The sequence below is a fragment of the Stegostoma tigrinum genome, chromosome 14 (genome assembly GCF_030684315.1).
Source record: "Stegostoma tigrinum isolate sSteTig4 chromosome 14, sSteTig4.hap1, whole genome shotgun sequence".
In the NCBI taxonomy this organism is placed as follows: Eukaryota; Metazoa; Chordata; class Chondrichthyes; order Orectolobiformes; family Stegostomatidae; genus Stegostoma; species Stegostoma tigrinum.
In genome coordinates, this window is record NC_081367.1 from 76,340,570 (window position 1) to 76,366,162 (window position 25,593).

At 45.1% G+C, this 25,593-nt stretch overlaps 1 protein-coding gene across 1 annotated transcript in view; it reads left to right on the forward strand.

Annotated features, from left to right (window-relative positions):
* LOC125457461 (collagen alpha-6(IV) chain-like) overlaps window positions 1–25,593 on the forward strand; it is a 251,677-nt gene that overhangs the window by 147,507 nt on the left and 78,577 nt on the right. The window contains exons 26-28 of the mRNA XM_059650850.1: window positions 5,535–5,597; window positions 18,927–19,034; window positions 22,149–22,367. Of these exons, the coding sequence (XP_059506833.1) occupies window positions 5,535–5,597; window positions 18,927–19,034; window positions 22,149–22,367 (390 nt within the window). The remainder of the gene's footprint in view (window positions 1–5,534; window positions 5,598–18,926; window positions 19,035–22,148; window positions 22,368–25,593) is intronic.

Genomic DNA, 25,593 nt, shown 5'->3' on the forward strand with positions numbered 1-25,593 from the left:
AGGCCTTTCAGCCCATCAACACACAAATGCTCTAAATCTACACGAGTCCTGTTTTCTAGCACTTGGCCCATAGCCTTGAAAATTATGATACCTCAAGTGTTCATCAAAGTTCTTGTGTTAAAGGGTGTAATGTTTCATGCTTCAACTCTTCTCCCTGGCCGTGCAGTTCAGGCACACAGCCACACCAATTATGTAATGACACACCTCTGGAGCAGGCAGGACTTGAACCAGGACCTCCTGGTCCAGAGACAGGGACACTTCTAGCAAACATTATGCTGTAATGCCTCAAGCTGTAATTCATGAGTGTTATGGGTCCTAACCGCAACTTCCAACCAATTTTGTATCCAAATAGCTAGATGTCCTTGGATCCATGTGATCTTACCTTGCTAACCATCTCTACCATGTGGAGCCTTGTAAAATGCCTTGCTTAAGTTCATACACACAACATCCACCGCTCTGCCCTCTCCCACCTTAATGAACAAATAGATGGAAGGCGTTATCAATACTGGCGCTAATAAGCAGTTCTGATCACTAGCCAGCTGCATGTCTATCCTACGTTTGGCTTTCTCTAAGCTACTCGTTGACATTCAATGCAGCCTTGATCTAGGCATGGTGATAAACATATGTCAGAGGAGACAGATGATTAAAACTCACAGGGTATCAAAGCAGTTGTGGTCTCAGTATAGCACAAAGAAACCCAATAAAGCTCAGCATGATGGGGGTCGGTTCTAGCACCTGCAATCATTTGTTCCTAAAAGAGTAGGATGATAATGGTTGTTGGAAATCATTTATTCAAGACTTAGGAGGTCTTTGCCAGTGTTTCTCAGGGTACCACCCTGAATTCAATCACACTCAACTATTTTAACCATGACTTTCAGTTTATCAGGTTAGGACTTGGCTGTTTGCTTGTGACTGTATAAGATTAAGAATCATTGCTGAATCTCCTACAGTCACCAGTTAACAATTGGCCAGAAGTCTAATTGTACAAACAGTCAAAGTGAAAGCATGAGCAATTTGTTTCCTGACTGACTTCCCATTATCTACAATATTTCAGTCATAACTGTGAAGGAACATAAGTGTGACTGCTCAAAATGAATACTAATGTAAGAACAGAGATAAGGGGAGCTGCAGATGCTGGAGAATCCAAGATAACAAAGTGTGGAGCTGGATGAACACAGCAGGCCAAGCAGCATCTCAGTAGCACAAAAAGCTGACGTTTCAGGCCTAGACCCTTCATCAGAGAGGGGGATGGGGAGAGGGAACTGGAATAAATAGAGAGAGAGGGGGAGGCGGAAAGAAGATGGATAAAGGAGAAGAAAGGTAGAGAAGAGAGTATAGGTGGGGAGGGGACAGGTCAGTCCGGGGAAGACGGACAGGTCAAGGAGGCGGGATGAGATTGGTAGGTAGGAGATGGAGGTGCGGCTTGGGGTGGGAGGAAGGGATAGGCGAGAGGAAGAACAGGTTAGGGAGGCAGAGACAGGTTGGACTGGTTTTGGGATGCAGTGGGTGGAGGGGAAGAGCTGGGCTGGTTGTGTGGTGCAGTGGGGGGAGGGGACGAACTGGGCTGGTTTTGGGATGCGGTGGGGGAAGGGGAGATTTTGAAGCTGGTGAAGTCCACATTGATACCATTGGGCTGCAGGGTTCCCAAGCGGAATATGAGTTGCTGTTCCTGCAACCTTCAGGTGGCATCATTGTGGCACTGCAGGAGGCCCAGGATGGACATGTTGTCTGAGGAATGGGAGGGGGAATTGAAATGGTTTGCGACTGGGAGGTGCAGTTGTTTATTGCGAACTGAGCGGAGGTGTTCTGCAAAGCGGTCCCCAAGCCTCCGCTTGGTTTCCCCAATGTACAAGAAGCCACACCGGGTCCGACACTTCCGCAATCTACAATCCGACCCCACCACCCAAGACATTTTTCCATCCCCACCCCTGTCTGCTTTCCGGAGAGACCACTCTCTCCGTGACTCCCTTGTTCGCTCCACACTGCCCTCCAACCCCACCACACCCGGCACCTTCCCCTGCAACCGCAGGAAATGCTACACTTGACCCCACACCTCCTTCCTCACCCCTATCCAAGATGATATTCCACATTAAGCAGAGGTTCACCTGCACATCTGCCAATGTGGTATACTGCATCCACTGTACCCGGTGTGGCTTCCTCTACATTGGGGAAACCAAGCGGAGGCTTGGAGACCGCTTTGCAGAACACCTCCGCTCAGTTCGCAACAAACAACTGCACCTCCCAGTTGCAAACCATTTCCACTCCCCCTCCCATTCTCTAGATGACATGTCCATCATGGGCCTCCTGCACTGCCACAATGATGCCACCCGAAGGTTGCAGGAACAGCAACTCATATTCCGCCTGGGAACCCTGCAGCCATATGGTATCAATGTGGACTTCACCAGCTTCAAAATCTCCCCTTCCCTCACCGCATCCCAAAACCAGCCCAGTTCGTCCCCTCCCCCCACTGCACCACACAACCAGCCCAGCTCTTCCCCTCCACCCACTGCATCCCAAAACCAGTCCAACCTGTCTCTGCTTCCCTAACCTGTTCTTCCTCTCACCCATCCCTTCCTCCCACTCCAAGCCGCACCTCCATCTCCTACCTACTAACCTCATCCCACCTCCTTGACCTGTCCGTCTTACCTGGACTGACCTGTCCCCTCCCTACCTCCCCACCTATACTCTCCTCTCCACCTATCTTCTTTTCTCTCCATCTTTGGTCCGCCTCCCCCTCTCTCCCTATTTATTCCAGAACCCTCACCCCATCCCTCTCTCTGATGAAGGGTCTAGGCCCGAAATGTCAGCTTTTGTGCTCCTGAGATGCTGCTGGGCCTGCTGTGTTCATCCAGCCTCACATTTTATTATCCGGGTACAGTGGATGCAGCTTTTGTGCTACTAATGTAAGAACACTCCAGACTCCAACACCAGATAGAGCACATCACTTCAGTAGATGCCCTTGCAAGTTAATTCAGTGAAAGAACTGGCATAGGCATGATGGGGTGAATGGCCTCTTTCTGTGCCACGTGAGTTTTCATGTTGTTTCTCTAGGCATTTATACAAACTACCAGATGCTGCTGTGTGTGCAGTATGCACTCACTACAGAATGCACTGCAGCAAATCACCACATTTACTTCTGAAGCAGCTCCAGGCTCTGCATTCAGCACCACCTAAAGGACCAGAGCATCATTGTGAAGGCATCATTCACCTCATTCACCACCCTGAATCTTCATTCCTTCATCACTGATGTGACAACATCCCTGGTACTGTATCTGTAACAGCATTGTGGAATCACTTTGTGCCAAAACTGGGCATGGATGCAATATCTGAGAGAAGTGTTGTGAAGGTTAGTGTTTCATATTTTTAGAGAACCTGACTTTCAAAAGATTATGGAGAAATGTATTTATTCCAAGTTCTCTGGATTTACTTTTATTTTAAGTGACTTTAGACATTTGAACCATGTTTGTTTCAGAAAAGTATTTCTGGAAACCGCATGGTTTCAGCTAATTATTGGATTTGTTTTCTGGAGGTCACCTACTTGTGTTTCTCCATACCAGAGAACTAGTTTTGGTTTGAAAGTTTTTTGAATGAGGTGGAAGTTGGTGTCCAGCCTGGTGAATGAAAGGAACTTTCCAGCTCAACTCTCCAGTTCCTGAACTAGCCCAGTGGGGGACAGGGAACACTGAGTGAATGGCTCTCATATGGTTCAAAGTCATCTTAACGTTGTGTGTGTTGGAGAATTCTGAATGATTGATATTTATACTTTCAAGTTTCAAATTGTGTTAATGAGCTTTACATCTTTGCCTAATAAATCCTGTTCAACAATAGATCAATAATTTTGTTGTTTATTAACAAAATCTGATTGATGGATATTTTTATTCTAAGCCAAATAGAAATAGAGTATGTATTTGGCTATGTCATTATCATCATTATCTATATCTCCCATTGGCTCTGAAATGGCCCAGTATATACCACTCATTGAAGGGCAATTAATGATGGGTAACAAACATTGCCCTTGTCAATGACACCCACACACCTTGAAAGAACAAAAGTTATTATCATGTTTTCATCTCCTAACAAGAATGAGAAATGTAACAATGGGGAAGGTGCAGATCATTGAAGGTGACAGGGCAGCTGGAGAGAGCAGTTAATAAAGTATACAGTGTTCTCAGCTTTATACAATACAAGGGCAGGGAAATGATGTTGAACTTGTACAGGACACCTGTTAGACCTCAGCTGGAATATTATTACAGTTATAGGTACTACATTATCAGAAAGATGTGAATGTATTGGAGAGAGTGCAAAAGTAATTTACAAGAATAGTTCCAGGAATGAAAAACTTCAGTGATGAGGATAGATTGAAGAAGTTGGGACTGTTCTCATTGGAGAGGAGAGGGTTGAGCGGAGATTTGGTAGATGTTTGCAAAATCATGAGTGGGCTGGACAAAGCAGAAAGCGTCAAGCTGTTCCTGCTTGTAAAAGGAACTAGAATGAGCGGGGCATTTAAAACGATGGCAGAAGAAGCAAAGGTGATGTGAGAAAAAACTTATTGATACACGAGTTCAATAAGTTCACAGCAAGTGTTTCGCGTTTGGAACGCACTGCCTGGAATTTTGATGGATGTTGGCTCAACTGAGTATTTAAGAGGTAATTGAATGGCTATTTGGACAGAAGTGATGCTCAGGGATGTGGGGAAAAGGCAGGAGTAAGGTGCTTGATGATAGAACCTGTGCAGACACAATGGTTAACTTCTACACCATTATAACTCTGCGATTCTGTGAAATTAGTAAGTCAATAAAACATTTAAATTAATGTTGTGACTAGTAGAAGAGTGGGACAAGATGGAGGTGGAACACTCATCCCAACCTGGTCATAACAAATGACAGGAAAACTCTGCTGGACACATCAAGGCAGCCAGTCAACCCCAAGGATGGAGTCAAGCGGCTCAAGAACTTTGTAAAAACTGAAAGAACTGCAGATGCCGTAAATCAGGAACACAAACAGAAACAAAAATGAAATTGCTGGAAAAGCTCAGCAGGTCTGGCAGCATCTGTGAAGGAAAAAAAACAGAGCTAACATTTCGGGCCCAGTGACCCTTCCTCAGAACAGACTCGAAACATTAACCCTGATTTTTTCTCCACAGATGCTGCCAGACCTGCTGAGCTTTTCAAGAACTTGGTAGTTTGAATGTAATTTGTATAATCTTGTATATCAATGTAGATTTGATTTTAATTCTCAGCCAAAGGGATGTGTGCTGCATATAATACTGCAGACTTGGACTTGGAACCTAGGTTATTTCAATAAATCAATAATTTTGTTGGAAGTTGGAAAGCTGAAATAATTCCCCATATGTTGAGCTCTTAAACCCATATGAATGTTTAACTTCAAAATCCTGGATGAGCGTGCTCCAAGGTGAATGCTTATCAGATTTAGACTTTCTGAAAGTATGTGAACATCTATATGCAAGCTGTAATTAATTAATGGAGCTGTATGATTAAATGAATTATTTTAAAACATTTTTTCTTCTCTTGCAGGTGATTCTTCATGCCCAAGAGTCCAAGGAGGACTGGGTCCAAAAGGATTGCCAGGGCTACCAGGTATTTTGCTTTCAATAAATCCAGTTGGATTATTGCATTTCAAAATAAGCGATTAAGAAACCGATGAAGTAAACATTAGAGGTAGAATGAACAGAATAAATGTGGTTGAAGTACTCAGAAGCCAGAAAATGAACATTTAAGGTCTTGAGTCTAATATTGTCTTAGTTCTGTTACTGCCTTCTTATCTATGCAATCTTCTGAACATACTCAAAATGAGAAAGTGAATCTGAATATCAGCTAGCTATTTAATATTCTAATGTCTTGGATTGAGTCTTCAGGATTCTTATGGGGGAGGGAGAGCAGCCAGAAGTCGGTACCAATGACATAGCGAGGAAACGGGATGAGGACCTGAAAAGTGAATGTAGGGAGTTAGGATGGAAGCTGAAAGCCAGGACAAGTAGAGAAATAATCTCAGGATTACTACTGGTGCAATGGGCTAGTGAGGCTAGAAACAGAGACAGCGTGCAGCTGTATACTTGGCTACAGAGCTGGTGTAGGAGGGAAGGCTTCAGGTTTGTGGATCATGAATGTACCTTCTGGGGAAGGTGTAACCTGTACAGGCAGGACAGTTTTCACCTGAACTCGAGGGGCACCAATATTCTGGGTGGGATGTTTGCTAGAGTTCTTCGGGAGGGTTTAAACTAGTTTGGCAGGGGGATGGGAACCGGAGGTACAGATCAGAGGATGGGGTGGCTGGTGTGCAGACAGACAGAGCAAGCAGAGAATCCATGAGGAAGGATAAGCAGTTGATAGGGCGTTGTGGCAGTCAGTGTGATGGGTTGAGGTGTGTCTACGTCAATGCAAGAAGTGTCAGGAATAAGGGCGATGAAGTTAGAGCATGGATCAATACTGGGAACTACGATGTTGTGGCCATTACGGAGACTTGGATAACATGGAGGCAGGAATGGTTGTTGATGTTCCGGGATATAGATGTTTCAAAAGAAATAAGGAGGGAGGTAAAAGAGGTGGGGGAGCGGCATTGGTAATCAGGGATGGTATAGCAGCTGGAGACAGGGAGGTTGTTGAGAAGGGTTTGTCTGCTGAGTCAGTATGGGTGGAAATCAGAAACAGGAAAGGAGCAGTCGCTTTATTGGGAGTTTTCTATGGACCCCCCAGTAGCAACAGGGACGCTGAGGAGCAGATGGTCAGACACAGTTTGGAGAGGTGCAGAAGTAATCGGATTGTTGTCACAGGTGAGTTCAACTTCCTGAATATAGACTGGAGTCTCCTACGTGCAAATAGTTTGGATGGAGCAGAGTTTTTCAGGTGTGTCCAGGAAGGATTTCTGACTAAGTATGTCGATAGGCTGATGAGAGGGGAGGCCATATTGGATTTGGTGCTTGGCAACAAACGAGGTCAGGTGTCAGATCTCTCAGTGGGAGAGCATTTTGGTGATAGTGATCATAACCCCCTGACCTTTACTATTGTCATGGGGAGGGATAGGAGCAGACGGTATGGGTAAGAATTTAATTGTGGGACAGGGAATTACAATGCTGTTGGGCAAGAACTACGGAGCACCAATTGGGATCAGATATTCTCAGGGAAATGTGCGATAGAAACGTGGGAGTTGTTTAGGGAGCAGTTGCTACAGGTACTGGATAGGTTTGTCCCAAAGAGGCAAGGAAAGGATGGTAAGGTGAAGGAACCTTGTTTGACAAGACATTTGGAACACCTAGCCAAGAGGAAGAAGGAAGCTTATTTAAGTTGGGGAAGCAAGGATTGGACAGGGCTCTAAAGGTAATCAGGAAGGAACTGAAGAATGGACTTAGGAGTGCTAGAAGTGGGTATGAGAAAGCCTTGACAGGTAGGATCAAGGAAAGCCCTAGTGCTTTCTTTACTTATTTGAGGAATAAGAGGAAGGGTAGGGCCAATCAGGGATAGTAAAAGGAACTTGTGTGCGGAGTCACTAGGAGGTAGGGGAGGTCTTTAATGAATACTTTGCTCCAGAATTCACCAGCGAGAGGGACCTTGACGTTTTGTGAGGACAGCATGAAACAGGCAGATATGCTCGAACAGGTTGATGTTAGGAAGGAGGATGTGCTAGAAATTTTGAAAAACTTGAGGATAGATAAGTCCCCTGGGCCAGATAGGATAGAACATAGAACATAGAAAAGTACAGCACAGTACAGGCCCATCGGCCCACAATGTTGTGCCATGGATTAATCCAATCCAAAAATAAAATAACCTAAACTACATTCCCCTCCATTCACTGCTGTCCATGTGCATGTCCAGCAGTTGCTTAAATGTCACTAATGACTCTGCTTCCACGACTACCACTGGAAAGCTATTCCATGTGCTCACTGCTCTCTGGGTGAAGATGTCTCCTCTATATCTTCCTCCTAACACCTTAAAACTATGACGCCTCGTGGCAGTCAATCCTGCCCTGGGGAAAAGTCTCTGGCTATCGACTCTACCCATGCCTCTCATTCCCTTGCACACCTCGATCAGGTCACCTCTCTTCCTCCTTCTCTCCAGAGAGAAAAGTCCGAGCTCAGTCAACGTCTCCTCGTAAGACAAGCCCTCCAGCCCAGGCAGCATCCTGGTAAACCTCCTTTGCACCCTCTTCAAAGCCTCCACATCTTTCCTATAATAGGGTGACCAGAACTAGACACAATATTCCAAGTGTGGTCTCACCAGGGTTTTGTAGAGCTGCAGCATAACCTCGCGGCTCTTAAACTTGATCCCCCGTTAATGAAAGCCAAAACACTATAAGGTTTCTTAACAACTTTATCCACTTGGGTGGCAACTTTGAGGGAGCTATGCACTTGAACACCAAGATCCCGCTGTTCCTCCGCAATGCCGAGAATCCCGCCTTTAATCCTATATTCAGCATTTAAGTTCGACCTTCCAAAATGCCTCACTTCGCATTTATCCAGGTTGAACTCCATCTGCCATTTCTCAGCCCGGCTCTATATATTGTCAATGTCTTGCTGAAGCCTGCAATAAGCCCTCGATATTATCAACGGCACCTCTAACCTTTGTGTCATCAGCAAATATACTAAGCCACCCCTCAACCTCCTCATCCAAGTCATTTATAAAAACTATAAACAGCAGAGGCCCAAGAACAGAGCCCTGCGGGACACCACTCAGCACTGACCTCCAGGCAGAATACTTACCATCTACAACCACTCTCTGCCTCCTGTCAGCCAACCAATTCTGAATCCAGACAGCCAAATCACCCTGTATCCCATACATCCTGACTTTATGAGTGAGCCTGCCGTGGTGAACCTTATCAAATGCCTTGCTGAAGTCCATGTACCTCGTCAACCTGTCTCTTGACTTCCTCAAAGAACTCAATAAGATTTGTAAGGCATGACCTGCCCCTCACAAAGCCATGCTGACTCCCTTTAATCACGCTATGCTTTTCCAAATAGTCATAAATCCAATCTCTCAGAATTCTTTCCAAAACCTTGCTGCCCACAGGTGTAAGACTGACTGGTCTGTAATTTCCAGGGATTTCCCTATTCCCTTTCTTGAAAAGAGGAACAACATTTGTCTCCCTCCAATCCTCCAGTATGACTCCCGTGGAGAGTGAGGCAGCAAAGATCTTCGCCAGCGGCTTAGCAACCTCCTTTCTCACTTCCTGGAGCAACCTAGGATAAATCTGGTCTGGCCCTGGGGACTTATCAATCTTAATGTTTGCCAAAATTTTCAGCACATCAACTTCCTCAATCTTGATCTGTTCAAGTCTGTTTCCCTGCTCCTCAAAGTTCTCATTCACAACAAGGTCCCTTTACTTCGTGAAAAACAAAGCAAAAAAGTCATTTAGGGCTTCCCCTATCTGCTCAGACTCCATGCACAAGTTCCCTACACTATCCCTGATCGGCCCTACCTTCTCCTTGATGATTCTCTTATTCCTCACGTATGAGTAAAATGCCTTCGGGTTCTCCCTAATCCTTCCTGCCAAGCCTTTATCATGCCCCCTCCTGGCCCTCCTCAGTCCACTTTTGAGCTCCTTCCGAGCAAGCCAGTAATCCTCTAAAGCTGTGCTAGACCCTTGCTTCTCCACGTTACGTACGCTGCCTTTTTCTTTTTGATGAGAAGCACCTCTATTCCCGTCATCCAAGGCTCCTTAATCTTACCCCTTCTTACCTGTCTCAGAGGAGCAAATTTATACATCACTCGCAACAACTGCTCCTTAAACAGTCTCCACATGTCTGCTGTGCCCTTTCTGTGGAACAATTTCTCCCAATCTGTACTTCCCAACTCCTGCCTGATAGCGTCATAGTTTCCTTTTCCCCAGTTAAATATCTTCCCCTGGCAACTGCTCCTTTCCCTTTCCATGGGATATACCCAAGATTACTATAGGAAGCAAGGGAAGAGATTGCTGTCCCTTTGGCAATGATCTTTGCCATCTCACTGTCCACTGGGGTACCACCTGAAGTTTAGAGGGTGGAAAATGTCATTCCCTTGTTCAAGAAAGGGAATAGGGATAATCCTGGGAATTACTGACTGGCCAGTCTTACTTCTGTGGTAGGCAAATTATTGGAGAGGATTCTGAGAGATAGTATTTATGATTATTTGGAAAAGCACAGTTTGATTAGATATAGTCAGAATAGCTTTGTAAGGGGCAGGTCATGCCTCATAAGCCTTATTGAATTCTTTGAGGATGTGACAAAATGCATTGATGAAGGTAGAGCAGTGGATGTGGTGTATATGGATTTTAGTGAGACATTCAAAAAGGTTCCACATGGTAGGCTCATATAGAAAGTAAGGTGGCATGGGATTCAGGGAAATTTGGCTGTCTGGATACAGAATTGGCTGCCCAATAGGAGACAGAGGTTGGTAGTAGATGGAAAGTATTCAGCCTGGAGCCGAGTCACCATTGATGTTCCGAGGGATCTGTTCTGGGACCCCTGCTCTTTGTGATCTTTATAAATGACTTGAATGAGGAAGATATAACAAGGTGTGTAGCTGGATGAACACAGCAGGCCAAACATCATCAGAGGAGCAGGAAGGCTGATGTTTCGGGCCTAGACCCTTCTTCAGAAATCGGGGGAGGGGGTGGGAAGGGGGTTCTGAAATAAATAGGGAGAGAGGGGGAGACGGATTGAAGTTGAATAAAGTAGCAGATAGGTGGAAAGGAAACAGACAGATCAAAGAAGCGGGAATGGAGTCAGTAAAGGTGAGTGTAGGTGGGGAGGTAGGGAGGGGATAGGTCAGCCCAGGGAGGACGCACAGGCTAAGGGGGTAGGATGAGGTCAGAAAGTAGGAGATGGGGTGGGGGTATGAGTGATGCATTGCGGGAAATGTAGGAGACACGGTCGAGGGCATTCTCGACCACTGAGTGGGGGACGTTACAGTCCTTGACTAACTCCATCCCCGCCTCTTTGACCTGCCTGTCTCCTCTCCACCTATCTTCTCCTCTATCCATCTTCTGTCCGCCTCCCCCCCTCCCTATTTATTTCAGCACCATCCCTGCAATAACAACCAAAGCAGAATCCCCCTCGTACCACCCCACCAACCTCCGAATCCAACGCATCATCCTCCATTACTTCCGTCATCTACAATCCGACCCCACCACCCAAGACATTCTTCCTTCCCTACCCTTGTCTGCCTTCTGGAGAGACCACTCTCTCCGTGACTGCGTTGTCTGCTCCACACTCCCCTCCTGCCCCACCTCACCGGCACTTTTCCCTCAAACCGCAGGAAGTGCTACACCTTCCCCTACACCTCCACCGAAACCCCCATCCCAGGGCCCAAGAAGACTTTCCACATCAAGCAGATGTTCACCTGCACATCTTCTAATGTGGTATACTGCACCCGCTGTACCCAGTGTGGCCTCCTCTACATCGGGGAAACCAAGTGGAGTCTGGGGGACCGCTTTGCAGAACACCTCCGCTCGGTTCACAATAAACAACTGCACCTCCCAGTTACGAACCTTTTTAACTCACCCTCCCATTCCTCAGACGACACGTCCATCCTGGGCCTCCTGCAATGCAACAATGATGCCACCCGAAGGTTGCAGGAACAGCAACTCATATTCCGTTTGGGAACCCTGCAGCCCAAAGGTATCAATGTGGATTTCACAAGCATCAAAATCTCCCCACCCGCTACTGCATCCCAAAGCCAGCCCAGCCCATCCCCACCTCCCTAACCCATCCTTCCTCCTGCCTATCCCCTCCTCCAACCTCAAGCCCCACCTCCATCTCCTACCTACTAATTTCATCTCGCCCCTTTGACCTGTCTGTCCTCCCCGGACTGACCTATACCTTCCCTACCTCCCCACCTGCACTCACCTTTACTGGCTCCAAACCCACCTCTTTGACCTGTCTGTCTCCTCTCCATCTATCTTCTCCTCTATCCATCTTCCATCTGCCTCCCCCTGTCTCCCTATTTATTTCAGAACCCCCTTCCCTTCCCCCATTTCTGAAGAAGCATCTAAGCCCGAAACGTCAGCCTTCCTGCTCCTATGATGCTGCTTGGCCTGCTGTGTTCATCCAGCTCTACACTTTGTTATCTCAGATTCTCCAGCATCTGCAGATGCTAGTATTTCTTGGATGAGGAATTGGAAGGGTGGGTTGGCATGATTGCCGATGACACGAAGGTTAGTGGAGTTGTGGACAGCGTGGAGGGCTGTTGTAGGTTGTAATGGGACATTGACAGGATGCAGAGCTGGGCAAAGAAGTGACAGATGGAATTCAACCCAGAAAAGTGTGAAGTGATCCATTTTGGAAGGTGGAATTGGAATGCAGAATACAGGGTTAATGGTAGGATTCTCGGCAGTGTGGTGGAACAGAGGGACCTTGGGGCCCATGCCCATAGATCCCTCAAAGTTGCTACCCAGGTTGATAAGTTTGTAAGGAAGGCGTATGGTGTGATAGCTTTCAGTGGCAGAAGAATTGAGTATCAGAGCCGTGAGGTGGTACTGCAGCTCTCTAAAACTCTGGTTAGACCACACTTGGAATATTGTGATCAGAGATAATGGGAACTGCAGATGCTGGAGAATCCAAGATAACAAAGTGTGGGGCTGGATGAACACAGCAGGCCAAGCAGCATCTCAGGAGCACAAAAGCTGACGCTTTGGGTCTAGACCTTTTCTAATAAAGGGCCGAGGCCCGAAATGTCAGCTTTTGTGCTCCTAAGATGCTGCTTGGCCTGCTGTGTTCATCCAGCTCCATACTTTGTTAACTTGGAATATTGTGTTCATTTCTGGCCACCTCTTTACTGGAAATATACGGAAGCCTTAGAGAGGGCACAGAAGAGATTTACCAGGATGCTGCCTGGACTGGAGGTTGGGTCTTATGAGGAAAGGGTGAAGGAGCAAGAGCTTTTGTCATTGGACCAAAGAAGGATGAGAGGTGACTTGGTAGAGGTTTACAAGATGATGAGAGGCATTGATAGAGTGGGTAGCCAGAGACTTTTTCCCAGGGCAGAAATGATTATTACAAGGCACATAGTTTTAAGGTGATTGGAGGAAGGTATTGGGGAGATGTCAGAGGTAGGTTCTTCACACAGAGAGTGGTGGGCGTACGGAATGCGCAGCTGACAGTGGTCATGGAGTCAGATACTTTAGAGACTTTTAAGTGACTCTTGGATAGGCACGTGGAGGATAGTAAAATGTAAGGTATGCAGGGTAGATTGATAGAACATAGAACAATACAGCACAGTACAGGCCCTTCAGCCCACAATGTTGTGCTGAACTTTTACCCAAAACCTGAGGTCTATCTAACCTCCACCCCAACCTTATTCTATCATCCATATCGAGCTTTGAGAAGATTTGAGGCTCAGGTTGAGGTTCTGGATGTGAGTTTGCTCGCTGAGATGGAAGATTCGTTTTCAGACGTTGCGTCACCATTCTAGATAACATCATCAGTGAGCCTCCAGTGAAGTGCTGGTGTTATGTCCTGCTTTCTATTTGTGTTTAGGTCTCCTTGGGTTGGTGATGTCATTTCCTGTGTTGATGTCATTTCCTGTGTTGGTGATGTCATTTCCCGTTCTTTTTCTCAGAGGGTGGTAGATGAGGTCCAAATCAATGTGTTTGTTGATGGAGTTCCGGTTGGAATGCCATGCTTCTAGGAATTCTTGTGCGTATCTCTGTTTGGCTTGTCCTAGGATGGATGTGTTGTTCTAATCAAAGTGGTGTCCTTCCTCATCTGTATGTAAGGATACGAGTGATAGTGGGTCACGTCGTTTTGTGGCTAGTTGATGTTCATGTATCCTGGTGGCTAGCTTTCTGCCTGTTTGTCCAATGTAGTGTTTGTCACAGTTCTTGCAAGGTATTTTGTAAACGATGTTCGTTTTGCTTGTTGTCTGGAAAGGGTCTTTTAAGTTCATTAGCTGCTGTTTTAGTGTGTTGGTGGGTTTGTGGGCTACCCTGATGCCAAGAGGTCCGAGTAGTCTGGCAATCATTTCCGAGATGTCTTTGATGTAGGGGAGAGTGGCTATGGTTTTAGAACATAGAACATAGAACATAGAACAGTACAGCACAGAACAGGCCCTTCAGCCCACAATGTTGTGCCGACCATTGATCCTCATGGATGCACCCTCAAATTTCTGTGACCATATGCATGTCCAGCAGTCTCTTAAATGACCCCAATGACCTTGCTTCCACAACTGCTGCCGGCAACGCATTCCATGCTCTCACAACTCTCTGCGTAAAGAACCTGCCTCTGACATCCCCTCTATACTTTCCACCAACCAGCTTAAAACTATGACCCCTCGTGCTAGCCATTTCTGCCCTGGGATGGTTGCTAGAATTAGAGAACCGAAGACACATACACCAGACGCCACCAACCTCATCAGCAAGGACAACATCATCAAGCTAGTGGGCCTATGCGTTACCACCCACTTCACTTTCAATAACAAAACCTACAGACAAACCAACGGTACACTCATGGGATCTCCGATATCAGGGTTCTTAGCAGAGGCAGTAATGCAGAGACTCGAACAAACAGCTCTGCCAATCATCCAACCCAAACTTTGGGTCCGCTACGTGGATGACACCTTTGTCATCACTGAACAAAACAAATTAGAGGAAACATTCAAGACCATCAATAATACCCTTTACTGGCATAACATTCACAAAAGAGGAGGAAAACAAACAACAAACTGCCATTCCTAGATGCCACAGTAGAGCGAACAGCCAATGGGGAACTTCAAACCAGCGTCTACAGGAAAACAACACATACGGACCAAATACTGAACTACAGGAGCAACCATCCCAACACCCACAAACGAAGCTGCATTAGAACATTATTCCAACGAGCCACCACACATTGCAGCACAGAGGAACTACGCAGAGCAGAGGAAAATCACCTATACAGCGTATTCAAAAAGAACGGGTACCATATGAACACAGTCCGCCGATTTCTCAGCAATAAACCCAAACAAACAGACAAAATGGGCTCAGAAACCATAACCATTCTCCCCTACATCAAAGACATCTCGGAAATGATTGCCAGACTACTCAGACCTCTTGGCATCAGGGTAGCCCACAAACCCACCAACACACTAAAACAGCAGCTAATGAACTTAAAAGACCCTATACAGACAACAAGCAAAACAAACGTCATCTACAAAATACCTTGCAAGAACTGTGACAAACACTACATTGGACAAACAGGCAGAAAGCTAGCCACCAGGATACATGAACATCAACTAGCCACAAAACGACGTGACCCACTATCACTCGTATCCTTACATACAGATGAGGAAGGACACCACTTTGATTGGGACAACACATCCATCCTAGGACAAGCCAAACAGAGACACGCATGAGAATTCCTAGAAGCATGGCATTCCAACCGGAACTCCATCAACAAACACATTGATTTGGAGCCCATCTACCACCCTCTGAGAAAAAGAACGGGAAATGACATCACCAACACAGGAAATGACATCAACACAGGAAATGACATCCCCAACTGAAGGAAACATAAACACATAAATAGAAAGCAGGACATAACACCAGCGCTTCACCGGAGGCTCACTGATGATGTTACCTAGAATGGTGACGAAATGTCTGAAAACGAATCTTCCAGTTCAGCGAGCAAACTCACATCCAGAACTATCATCCACATGCCTAACTGATAGCAACTTAAATGCCCCGAATGAGACTGACTCCACTACCCTCTCCGGCAATGCATTCAACCACTCTCTGAGTAAAGAACCTGCCTCTGACGCCTCCCTGACATCTCCCTCCACTCACTTTAAAACCATGGCCCCTCGTAATAGCTACCTCCCCCTTAGGAAAAAGTCTTTGGCTGTCCACTCTATCTATACCTCGGAACATTTTGTACACCTCTATCAAGTCACCTCTCATCCTTTGTTGTTCTAAAGAAAAAAGCCCTAGCTCTCTCGACCTTTTCTCATAAGACCTTCCCTCCATTCCAGGCAATATCCTGGTAAATCTCCTCTGCACCTTTTCCAATGCTTCCACATCTTTCCTGTAATGAGGCAACCAGAACATAGAACATAGAACATAGAACAGTACAGCACAGAACAGGCCCTTCAGCCCACAATGTTGTGCCGACCATTGATCCTCATGTATGCACCCTCAAATTTCTGTGACCATATACATGTCCAGCAGTCTCTTAAATGACCCCAATGACCTTGCTTCCACAACTGCTGCTGGCAACGCATTCCATGCTCTCACAACTCTCTGCGTAAAGAACCTGCCTCTGACATCCCCTCTATACTTTCCACCAACCAGCTTAAAACTATGACCCCTCGTGCTAGCCATTTCTGCCCTGGGAAATAGTCTCTGGCTATCAACTCTATCTATGCCTCTCATTATCTTGTATACCTCAATTAGGTCCCCTCTCCTCCTCCTTTTCTCCAATGAAAAGAGACCGAGCTCAGTCATCCTCTCTTCATAAGATAAGCCCTCCAGTCCAGGCAGCATCCTGGTAAACCTCCTCTGAACCATCTCCAAAGCATCCACATCTTTCCTATAATAGGGCGCCCAGAACTGGACGCAGTATTCCAAGTGCGGTCTAACCAAAGTTTTATAGAGCTGCAACAAGATCTCACGACTCTTAAACTCAATCCCCCTGTTAATGAAAGCCAAAACACCATATGCTTTCTTAACAACCCTGTCCACTTGGGTGGCCATTTTAAGGGATCTATGTATCTGGACTCCAAGATCCCTCTGTTCCTCCACGCTGCCAAGAATCCTATCCTTAATCTTGTACTCAGCTTTCAAATTCAACCTTCCAAAATGCATCACCTGGCATTTATCCAGGTTGAACTCCATCTGCCACCTCTCAGCCCATCTCTGCATCCTGTCAATGTCCCGCTGCAGCCTACAACAGCCCTCTACACTGTCAACGACACCTCCGACCTTTGTGTCGTCTGCAAACTTGCTGACCCATCCTTCAATCCCCTCATCCAAGTCATTAATAAAAATTACAAACAGTAGAGGCCCAAGGACAGAGCCCTGTGGAACACCACTCACCACTGACTTCCAGGCAGAATATTTTCCTTCTACTACCACTCGCTGTCTTCTGTTAGCCAGCCAATTCTGTTTCCAAGCAGCTAAGTTCCCCTGTATCCCATTCCTCCTGACCTTCTGAATGAGCCTACCATGGGGAACCTTATCAAATGCCTTACTGAAGTCCATATATACCACATCCACAGCTCGACCCTCATCAACTTTTCTAGTCACATCCTCAAAAAACTCGATAAGGTTTGTAAGGCATGACCTACCCCTCACAAAACCGTGTTGACTGTATTTGATCAAGCCATGCTCTTCCAGATGGTCATAAATCTTATCCCTCAGAATCCTTTCTAACACCTTGCAGACGACAGACGTGAGACTTACCGGTCTATAATTGCCGGGGATTTCCCTATTTCCTTTCTTGAAGAGAGGAATTACATTTGCCTCTCTCCAGTCCTCAGGTACGTCGGCCTCAGAACTGGACACAATACTCCAGATGTGGACGAACCAGTCTTTTGTATAGCTGGAGCATAACTTCTCGGCTCTTGAACTCAATCCCCCTATGAATGAAAGCTAACGCACCATACGCCTTCTTAACAACTATATCCACCTGGGTGGCAGCTTTCAGGGAATTGTAGACATGACCCCCAAGATCCCTCTGTTCCTCCATACTGCCAAGAATCTTTCTGTTAACACTGTATTCTGCTCTCAAGTTTTTCCTTCCAAAATGAATCACCTCACACTTTTCAGGGTTAAACTCCATCTGCCACTTCTCAGCCCAGCTCTGCATTCTATCAGTGTCCCTTTGTAACCTAGAACAGTCCTGCACTGTCCACATCGTGACCACCTTCATATCGTCTGCGAACTTACCAATCCACCCTTCCACTCCTTCCTCCAAATCATTTACGAATGTCACAAATAGAAGAGGACCCAGAACAGATCCTTGTGGTACACTACTCGTAACTGAGCACCATGTTGAATATTTTCCTTCCGCTACCACCCTTTGCCTTCTGAGTGTCAGCCAATTCTGAATCCAATCGGCCACATTTCCCCATATCCCATGCCTCCTTACCTTCTGCATGAGCCTACCATGGGGAACCTTATCAAACGCCTCACTTAAATCCATGTATAAAATTATATAATATATATTATACATAAGTCGGCTGGGCCAGCATTTATTGCCCCTTGAGAAGGTGGTGGTGAGCTGCCTTCTTTAACCACTTCAGTCTATCTTTTGTGGGTTGACACACATTGCCGTGACAGAGGGAATTCCAGAGCAAGATACGATCAGCCACAATCACATTAAATAGCAGAGGAGCTCTGAGGGCTGAATTGCCTACTCCTGCTCTTGCTCCAAGTTCTTTTTTTTTATGTAAGTGGGCAGTATTAGCTTTATATGCCACTGAACTGTATATTATATGTACAGTTGGGGCGGCATGGTGGCTCAGTGGTTAGCACTGCAGCCTCTCAGCGCCAGGGACCCGGGTTCGATTCCAGCCTCGGGCGACTGTCTGTGCGGAGTTTGCACATTCTCCCCGTGCCTGCGTGGGTTTCCTCCGGGTGCTCTGGTTTCCTCCCACAGTCCAAAGATGTGCAGGTTAGGTGGATTGGCCATGCTAAATTGCCCGTAGTGTTCAGGGGTGTGTGGGTTATAGGGGGATGGGTCTGGGTGGGATGCTCCAACGGGTGGTGTGGACTTATTGGGCCGAAGGGCCTGTTTCCATACTGTAAGGAATCTAATCTAATCTAAAGAAATATAATATATATATGTAATATATATAATATATAATCCCATCTTCATCAGATAATAGGTTTGCACAACATCGTGAAGCTGAAGGCCCTGTACTGTGCTGTACTGTTCTATGTTCTATGCCCTATGTTCGATGTTGCTGCCTTTCAGATTGGGATAGTACACCTGACAATTCACACGTTCCCTTTTGCTTCCACAGGGCCAAAAGGTTTTCCAGGAAACCCTGGCAGACCAGGAAATATCGGCTTTGATGGGATCAAAGGCCTAAAAGGAGAAGCAGGCCTTTCATTGTATGAAGGGGCAACAGGTGTGAAGAGAGAAGACCTTCTCATCTCAGACTAGCTAATGTTGTTTTGCCTGTAATTTAGAAACAATGTAGCTGCTCTGTGTAAGAGAGATTAAGCAGTTTAGGCCTATACTGTCTGGAATTTAGAAAATGAGAGGAGATACAACTGAGTTTTATCAGATGCTAAAGGGGATTGACAAAGTAAACATAGAGAGGACGTTTCCTCATTTGGGGCAATCTAGATTGAGCGGCCATGGTTTTAGGATAAGGGGTAGTAGATTAAAGTGGAGAATTTAGTTCTTTCAAAGGGTTGTGAATCTGTAAAATTCACTCATATAAAGTGCAGTCAGTGCTGGGACATTGAGTAAATTTAAGGAAGAGACAGACAGATTTTTAATTCGTAATGTGTTGAAGAGTTATGGAGAGCAGGCAGGAAAGTGGAGGGTTTTTTTATTCATTTGTGGGATGTGGGCATCATCGGCTGGGCCAGCATTTATTGTCTGTGCCTAATACCCCTTGAGAAGGTGGTGGTGAGCTGCCTTCTTGAACCACTTCAGTCTATCTTTTGTGGGTTGACACACAATGCCGTGACAGAGGGAATTCCAGGGCAAGACACGATCAGCCACAATCACTTTAATAGCAGAAGAGCTCTGAGGGCTGAATTGTTTACTCCTGCTCTTGCTCCAGGTTCTTATATTTTTATGTAAGTGGGCAGTATTAGCTTGATTTGCCACTGAACTTGCTTTATCTAGAGTCAAAGTGCTAAACAACCTATGTATGCCAATAAGAGATATAGCTTACAATTGTACTAACGATTTCTAGGCTCTAACTGTTCAGGCAATAGGTCTCCTTTTACCAGAGATAATGGGAACTGCTAATGCTGGAGACTCCGAGATAACAGAGTATAGAGCTGGATGAACACAGCAGGCCAAGAGGTCTCCTCTTATCTCTGCTTTTAGACTCTCAGCTTGTGCTGAATGAATAAATCTAAAACAGAATCAGAATGGGAACACCACATTGGGTTTTCATCCTGTCCAGCTTTCTCTTACTGTTGTGCACTATTTCACTCTAATTTTCATATTTACTATTTGCCTCAATATTTCTTTCCTCTCCTTTCTTAATCAGTACTTTAATGGCCTTTTTCTGTATGTGCAATTTGAACAATGTCTAAGTTCTCTCTCAAAGTGTCGCAATCGCCTTGCTGTAAATATATCATCCTACCTGCAGCTCCTCCAGGCTGCATCCTTACTTTGTAAGGACTTACCACAGCCTCTGACATGGACCTGTTCCTCCCGTGACCAGTCGTTCAGTATTTGGCATAATTTAAATCCCTTACTTTTTCTTTCTTCACACAATCTGTCAGATTTCCACACCCAAATTTAGGAAGGGAGGCCACGTTTTAGGGACCAGGCGGGGATTTGGAACACTGTTCAATTCTGGTCTCCCTGCTGCGGGAAAAATGTTGCGAACCTTGAACAGGTGCAGGAAAGGTTTGCAAGAATGTTGCTGGGGTTGGAGGGTTTGCGCGGTAGGAAGAAGCTGTTTCCCCTGGAGTGCCGGAGGCTGAGGGCTGACCTCATAGAAGTTTATAAAATCGTGAGGGGCATGGATTGGGTAGATAACCAAGGTCTTTTGCCTAGGGTAGGGGAGTCCAAAACTAGAGGGCATTGGTTTATGCTGAGAGGGGAAGGATTTAATAGGGACCTAAGGGGCAACACCTTCATGCAGAGAGTGGTGTGTGTATGGAATGAACTGCCAGAGGAAGTGGTGGAGGCTGGCACAATTACAATATTTAAACGGTATCTGGGTGGATATATGTATAGGAAGGGTTTAGAGGTAAATGGGCTACATGCTGGCAAATAGACTAGATTAATTGAGGATATCTGGTTGGCATGGACAAGTTGAACTGAAGGGTCTGTTTTATGCTGTATGACTCTTGGACTCTGCAACATCTTGGGAGAATGTATTTTTGTGCACAGGGCACTCTCCCAATTGATTATATCCCTTTATTTCTGTTTTCCAACAAAATTGTTTGAAAAACCAGATGACATATTCTTGACCACTTGCCCATACCAACCACAACTACAATACTGGTGGATAATGTTTGGGTCAAATGTCTTCAAATTAAGCTAACTTGCTTATTATTGATTTTTTTTTAAAAAGAAGAGGCTGCGCTACCAATTTTGGATATTCTAGCGTCTCAAGTTACAAAGATGAGGTGGGAGAGTCAGCCATCATATTACACACTATAAGAGCCAGTGTAGACAATCTGCCCCATAAGCCTGCCCCACCATTTGATAGCATCATGACTGATCTGATTGTGGCCTTAACTCCTCTTTCCTGTCAGTCCCCCCTTTATCTCCCTTGTAGATGAAAAATCTGTCAAAATCATCCTCGAATATATTCAATGAGCCAAAAAATAACATGCCTCAGAGAAATAATTCTTCCTCACGTCTATCTAATATTGGAACTCTCTTACATAAAAACTCTAGCGCCTCTCTTCCCCATGTGAGGAAACATCCTCTCAAAATCTATCCTTTCAGACTAACACCCCCATTTACTCAGAATCTTACATGTTTCAAGGGGATCACTTTTCATCTTTTTGAAGTCCATTGAGTAAAAACCCAACATTTTTTACCTTCCCTTATCTCAGCAACCAGCCGTGTGCATCTTCTCTGAACTGTAGCCGCTGCAAACCTATCTGTCCTGAGTAAGGCGATCAGGTCTGTACAGGTAAAGTCTCACCAATGACCCAGGCTGTTGGAGCAAGCCTTCCCTACAAGCAGTATTTCGGGAGAAACCAGTCAGTTTTGGAAAGGTTAACAATATTTGAGAAGCGAGTTGTAAATGCAAAGAAAGATTGGTAATATCCAGCAGGCTACGAGTGCACAATTCAGGAAGGTAATAGTTCTCTCAAGGTAAACAGCGGTAATCTGTCTCACAAGCATCTCCAGTAGCATAATTCTTGCAATGACATTTGGGAGGGTAAAATGACTATTCAGGGAAGGCAGGGATTGGGTGAGGGTGTTAGACAATAATACAGTACTGGTTAAACTGTATTTTTTAGTTTGACTGTCCAACATGTCAGCTGTTCCTGGGATCAGTGCTGTTAAGTGCCGCCTTCTGGTTGCTCAGGTTTTCAAGGCTTGACTGGTGACCCAGGTCCTCGAGGACCTCCTGGACCAACAGAGAGTGGAGGTCCAGGCTCTCTGGGTGCCCCTGGTATTCCAGGAGAAAAAGGTCCACCTGGTGATTCGTACGCTGGCCCTCCAGGGACTCCTGGACCTCTTGGAAGAAGAGGATCATTAGGTGCAGTAGGAGATATTGGAAATCCAGGACCACCAGGAAGGCAAGGTACGTTCCAAAAGCCAATTCTTACATTGCTGTTTCAGTTATGCAAATAAATTTGTCCCAAGGCTTCATTCTTAATTGGTTGCAATGGCGTTTGATGTCTTAAATTGATTTTATTCATATCTCTGTTTTGAAATGAACTTGATAGCACCTGGCATCTTCACTACAGTATAGTGGCCCAATAAATGGGATATAGTCAGTACACAATGTTCTACAGTTGGAGCAGAAATTTCTCAGGAAATTGTTTACTTTAGGAATGAGTCTAATTTACCAGGTTTAAAGCATCAAAAACTGTGTGAAGGGTAAACTCAGACAGTAGTAACTGAACAGAAAGCACTTTTTCATGATCTGTGATAATTGGAAATGAAGTGAATACGTTGACGTTAAGTTAATCAATTTACTTGCAGATTGAAATATTTAATACATTAATATGCAGTATAATTGAGCCGCTCACTTAGGAAACCACTTCCCCTTTCATTCCTGTTTGCTGGCGTATAGGGAAGGTTAGTGAGTTAGGTCATGAACATGCAAGAATTTGAATGAAGATCAGATTGTAGCCTTCACGTAAATGAATAAAGCAAAAGGAAACACTGGGATCTATACACAGTGACATGTAGCTGTTAGTAATGGAGGTAATAGGACCCAAAAAGAAGGTGCAAAAACTGGCATAAAGATACTTTATCTGAATGCTCAGAGCATTCAAAACAAGGTGGATGAGTTGACGGTACAAATCAGGGCAAATGGGTATGATTTAGTGGCCATTACAGGGACATGGTTATAGGATGGTCATGACTGAGAGTGAAATATCCAGTGGTATCAAACTGTTCAGAAGGACAGACAGGAAGGTAAGGGAGGTGGTGTTGCTCTGCTTTTTAAGGATGATATCAGGTCAGTAGTGAGAGATGATATAGGGTCTACTGAACAAAACGTTGAATCCATTTGGGTGGAAATCAGGAATAGCAGGGAGAAGAAGTCACTGATAGGTGTGGTCTATAGACTACCAAATAATGACATCATGTTGGGGCAGGCAATAAACGTAAAAATAGCTAATGCACGTAAAAATGGTACAGCAATTATCATGGGGGATTTTAATCTACATATCGATTGGTCAAACCAGGTCGGCCATGGCAGCCTTGAGGAGGCGTTCATAGAATGCAACTGCGATAATTTCCTTGAACAATATGTAATGGAACCTACGAAGGAGCAAGCTATCCTAGATCTAGTCCTGTGTAATGAGACAGGAATAATTAATGATCTCACAGCTAGGGATCCTCTCAGAAGGGGCGATCACAGTATGGTCGAAATTAAAATATAGATGGAGCGTGAGAAGCTTAAATCCAGTACCTATGTCCTGTGCTTAAACAAAGGAGACTATGGCAGGATGAGGGAGGAGTTAGCTAAGGGAGAATGTGAGCAAAAACTTTATGGTGGATCAATTGAAGAACAGTGGAGGACTTTCAAAACAATTTTTCACAGTGCTCAGCAGAAGTATATTCCAATGATAAGGAAGAACTGTAGGAAAAGAGAGAGCCAGCCATGGTGTCTAAAGAAATAAAGGAAAGTATCAGATTGAAAAAAAACAGACAAGAAAGCAAAGAGTAGTGGGAAACTAGTAGATTGGGAAATCTTTAAAGGCCAACAGAAAGCCACAACAAAGTTATAAAGAAAAGTAAGATAGATTATGAGAGTAAACTAGCTCAGAATATAAAAACAGGCACAAAAGTTTCTGTAAAATGTAAATCGTAAAAGAATGGCAAATGTAAACATTGGTCCTTTAGAGAATGAGAAGGCCAATTTAATAACCGGGAATGAGGAATAGCTGAGACATTAAGCAATTATTTTGTGTCAATCTTCACAGTGGAAGACACAAATAACATGCCAAAAACTAATGGCAAGAAGGTTATAGCAGGTGAGGACCTAGAAACTATCATTATCACTGAGGAGGCAGTGCTGGGCAAGCTAATGGGGCTAAAGGTGGCCAAGTCTCCTGGCCCTGATGAAATGCATCCCAGGGTACTAAAAGAGGTGATGAGGGAAATAGCAATTGCACTAATAATTATTTACCAAACATCACCGGACGCTGGGCTGGTTCCCACAGATTGGAAAACAGCCAATGTGACGCCACTGTTGAAAAAAGGAAGTAGACAATAAGCAGGTAACTCTCGGCCAGTTAGCTTAACTTCGGTAATGGGGAAAATGCTGGAATCTATCATTAAGGAAGAAATAACAAGACATCTGGATGGGTTCATGAAGGAAGGTCATGTTTGGCTAATTTGGTCGATTTCTTTGGGGACATTACTTGCATGGTGGACAATGGGGAACCTGTGGATGTGATGTTTCAGGATTTCCAGAAGGTATTTGACAAGGTGCCACACCAAAGGCTGCTACATAAGATAAAGTTGCACGGTATTACAGGTAATGTATTGGCATGGATAGAGGATTGGTTGACCAGTAGAAAGGAAAGAGTGGGAGTGTAAATGGGTGTTTTTCTGGTTGGCGGTCAGTGCCTAGTGGTGTGCCTCAGGGATCAGTGTTGGGACCGCAATTGTTTACCATTTACATAGATGATTTGGAATTGGGGGCAAAGTGTGGTGTGTCAAAATTTGCAGATGACTCTAAGGTAGGTGGTCGAGCAAAGTATGCAGAAGACACTGAAAGCCCGCAGAGGGATATAGGTAGTCTAAGTGAGTGGGCAAAGGTCTGGCAGATGGAGTACAATGGTGATGAGTGTGAGGCCATCCATTTTGGTAGGAATAACAGCAAAATGGACTATGTTGTAAATGGTAGAAAATTGCAGTACACTGCTGTGCAAAGGGATTTGGGTGTCCACGTGCATTAAGGTGGGATTGCAGGTACAGCAGGTGACTAAAAAGGCAAATGGAATTTTGTCTGCCATTGCTCGAGGGATGGAGTTTAAAAACAGGGAGGCTATGCTGCAGCTGTATAGGGTCCTGGTGAGGCCACACCTGGAGTACTGTGTGTAGCTTTGGTCCCCTAACTTGAGAAGAGATATACTAGCACTGGAGGGGGTGCAGAGGAGATTCACTCGGTTGATTCCAGAGTTGAGAGAGTTGGATTATGAGGAGATATTGAGTAGACTGGGATTATACTGATTGGAATTCAGAAGAATGAGGGGAGATTTTAGAGAAACATGTAAGATTATGAAGGGAATAGATAAGGTGGAGGCAGGGAGGTTGTTTCTGCTAGCATGTGAAACTAGGACTAGAGG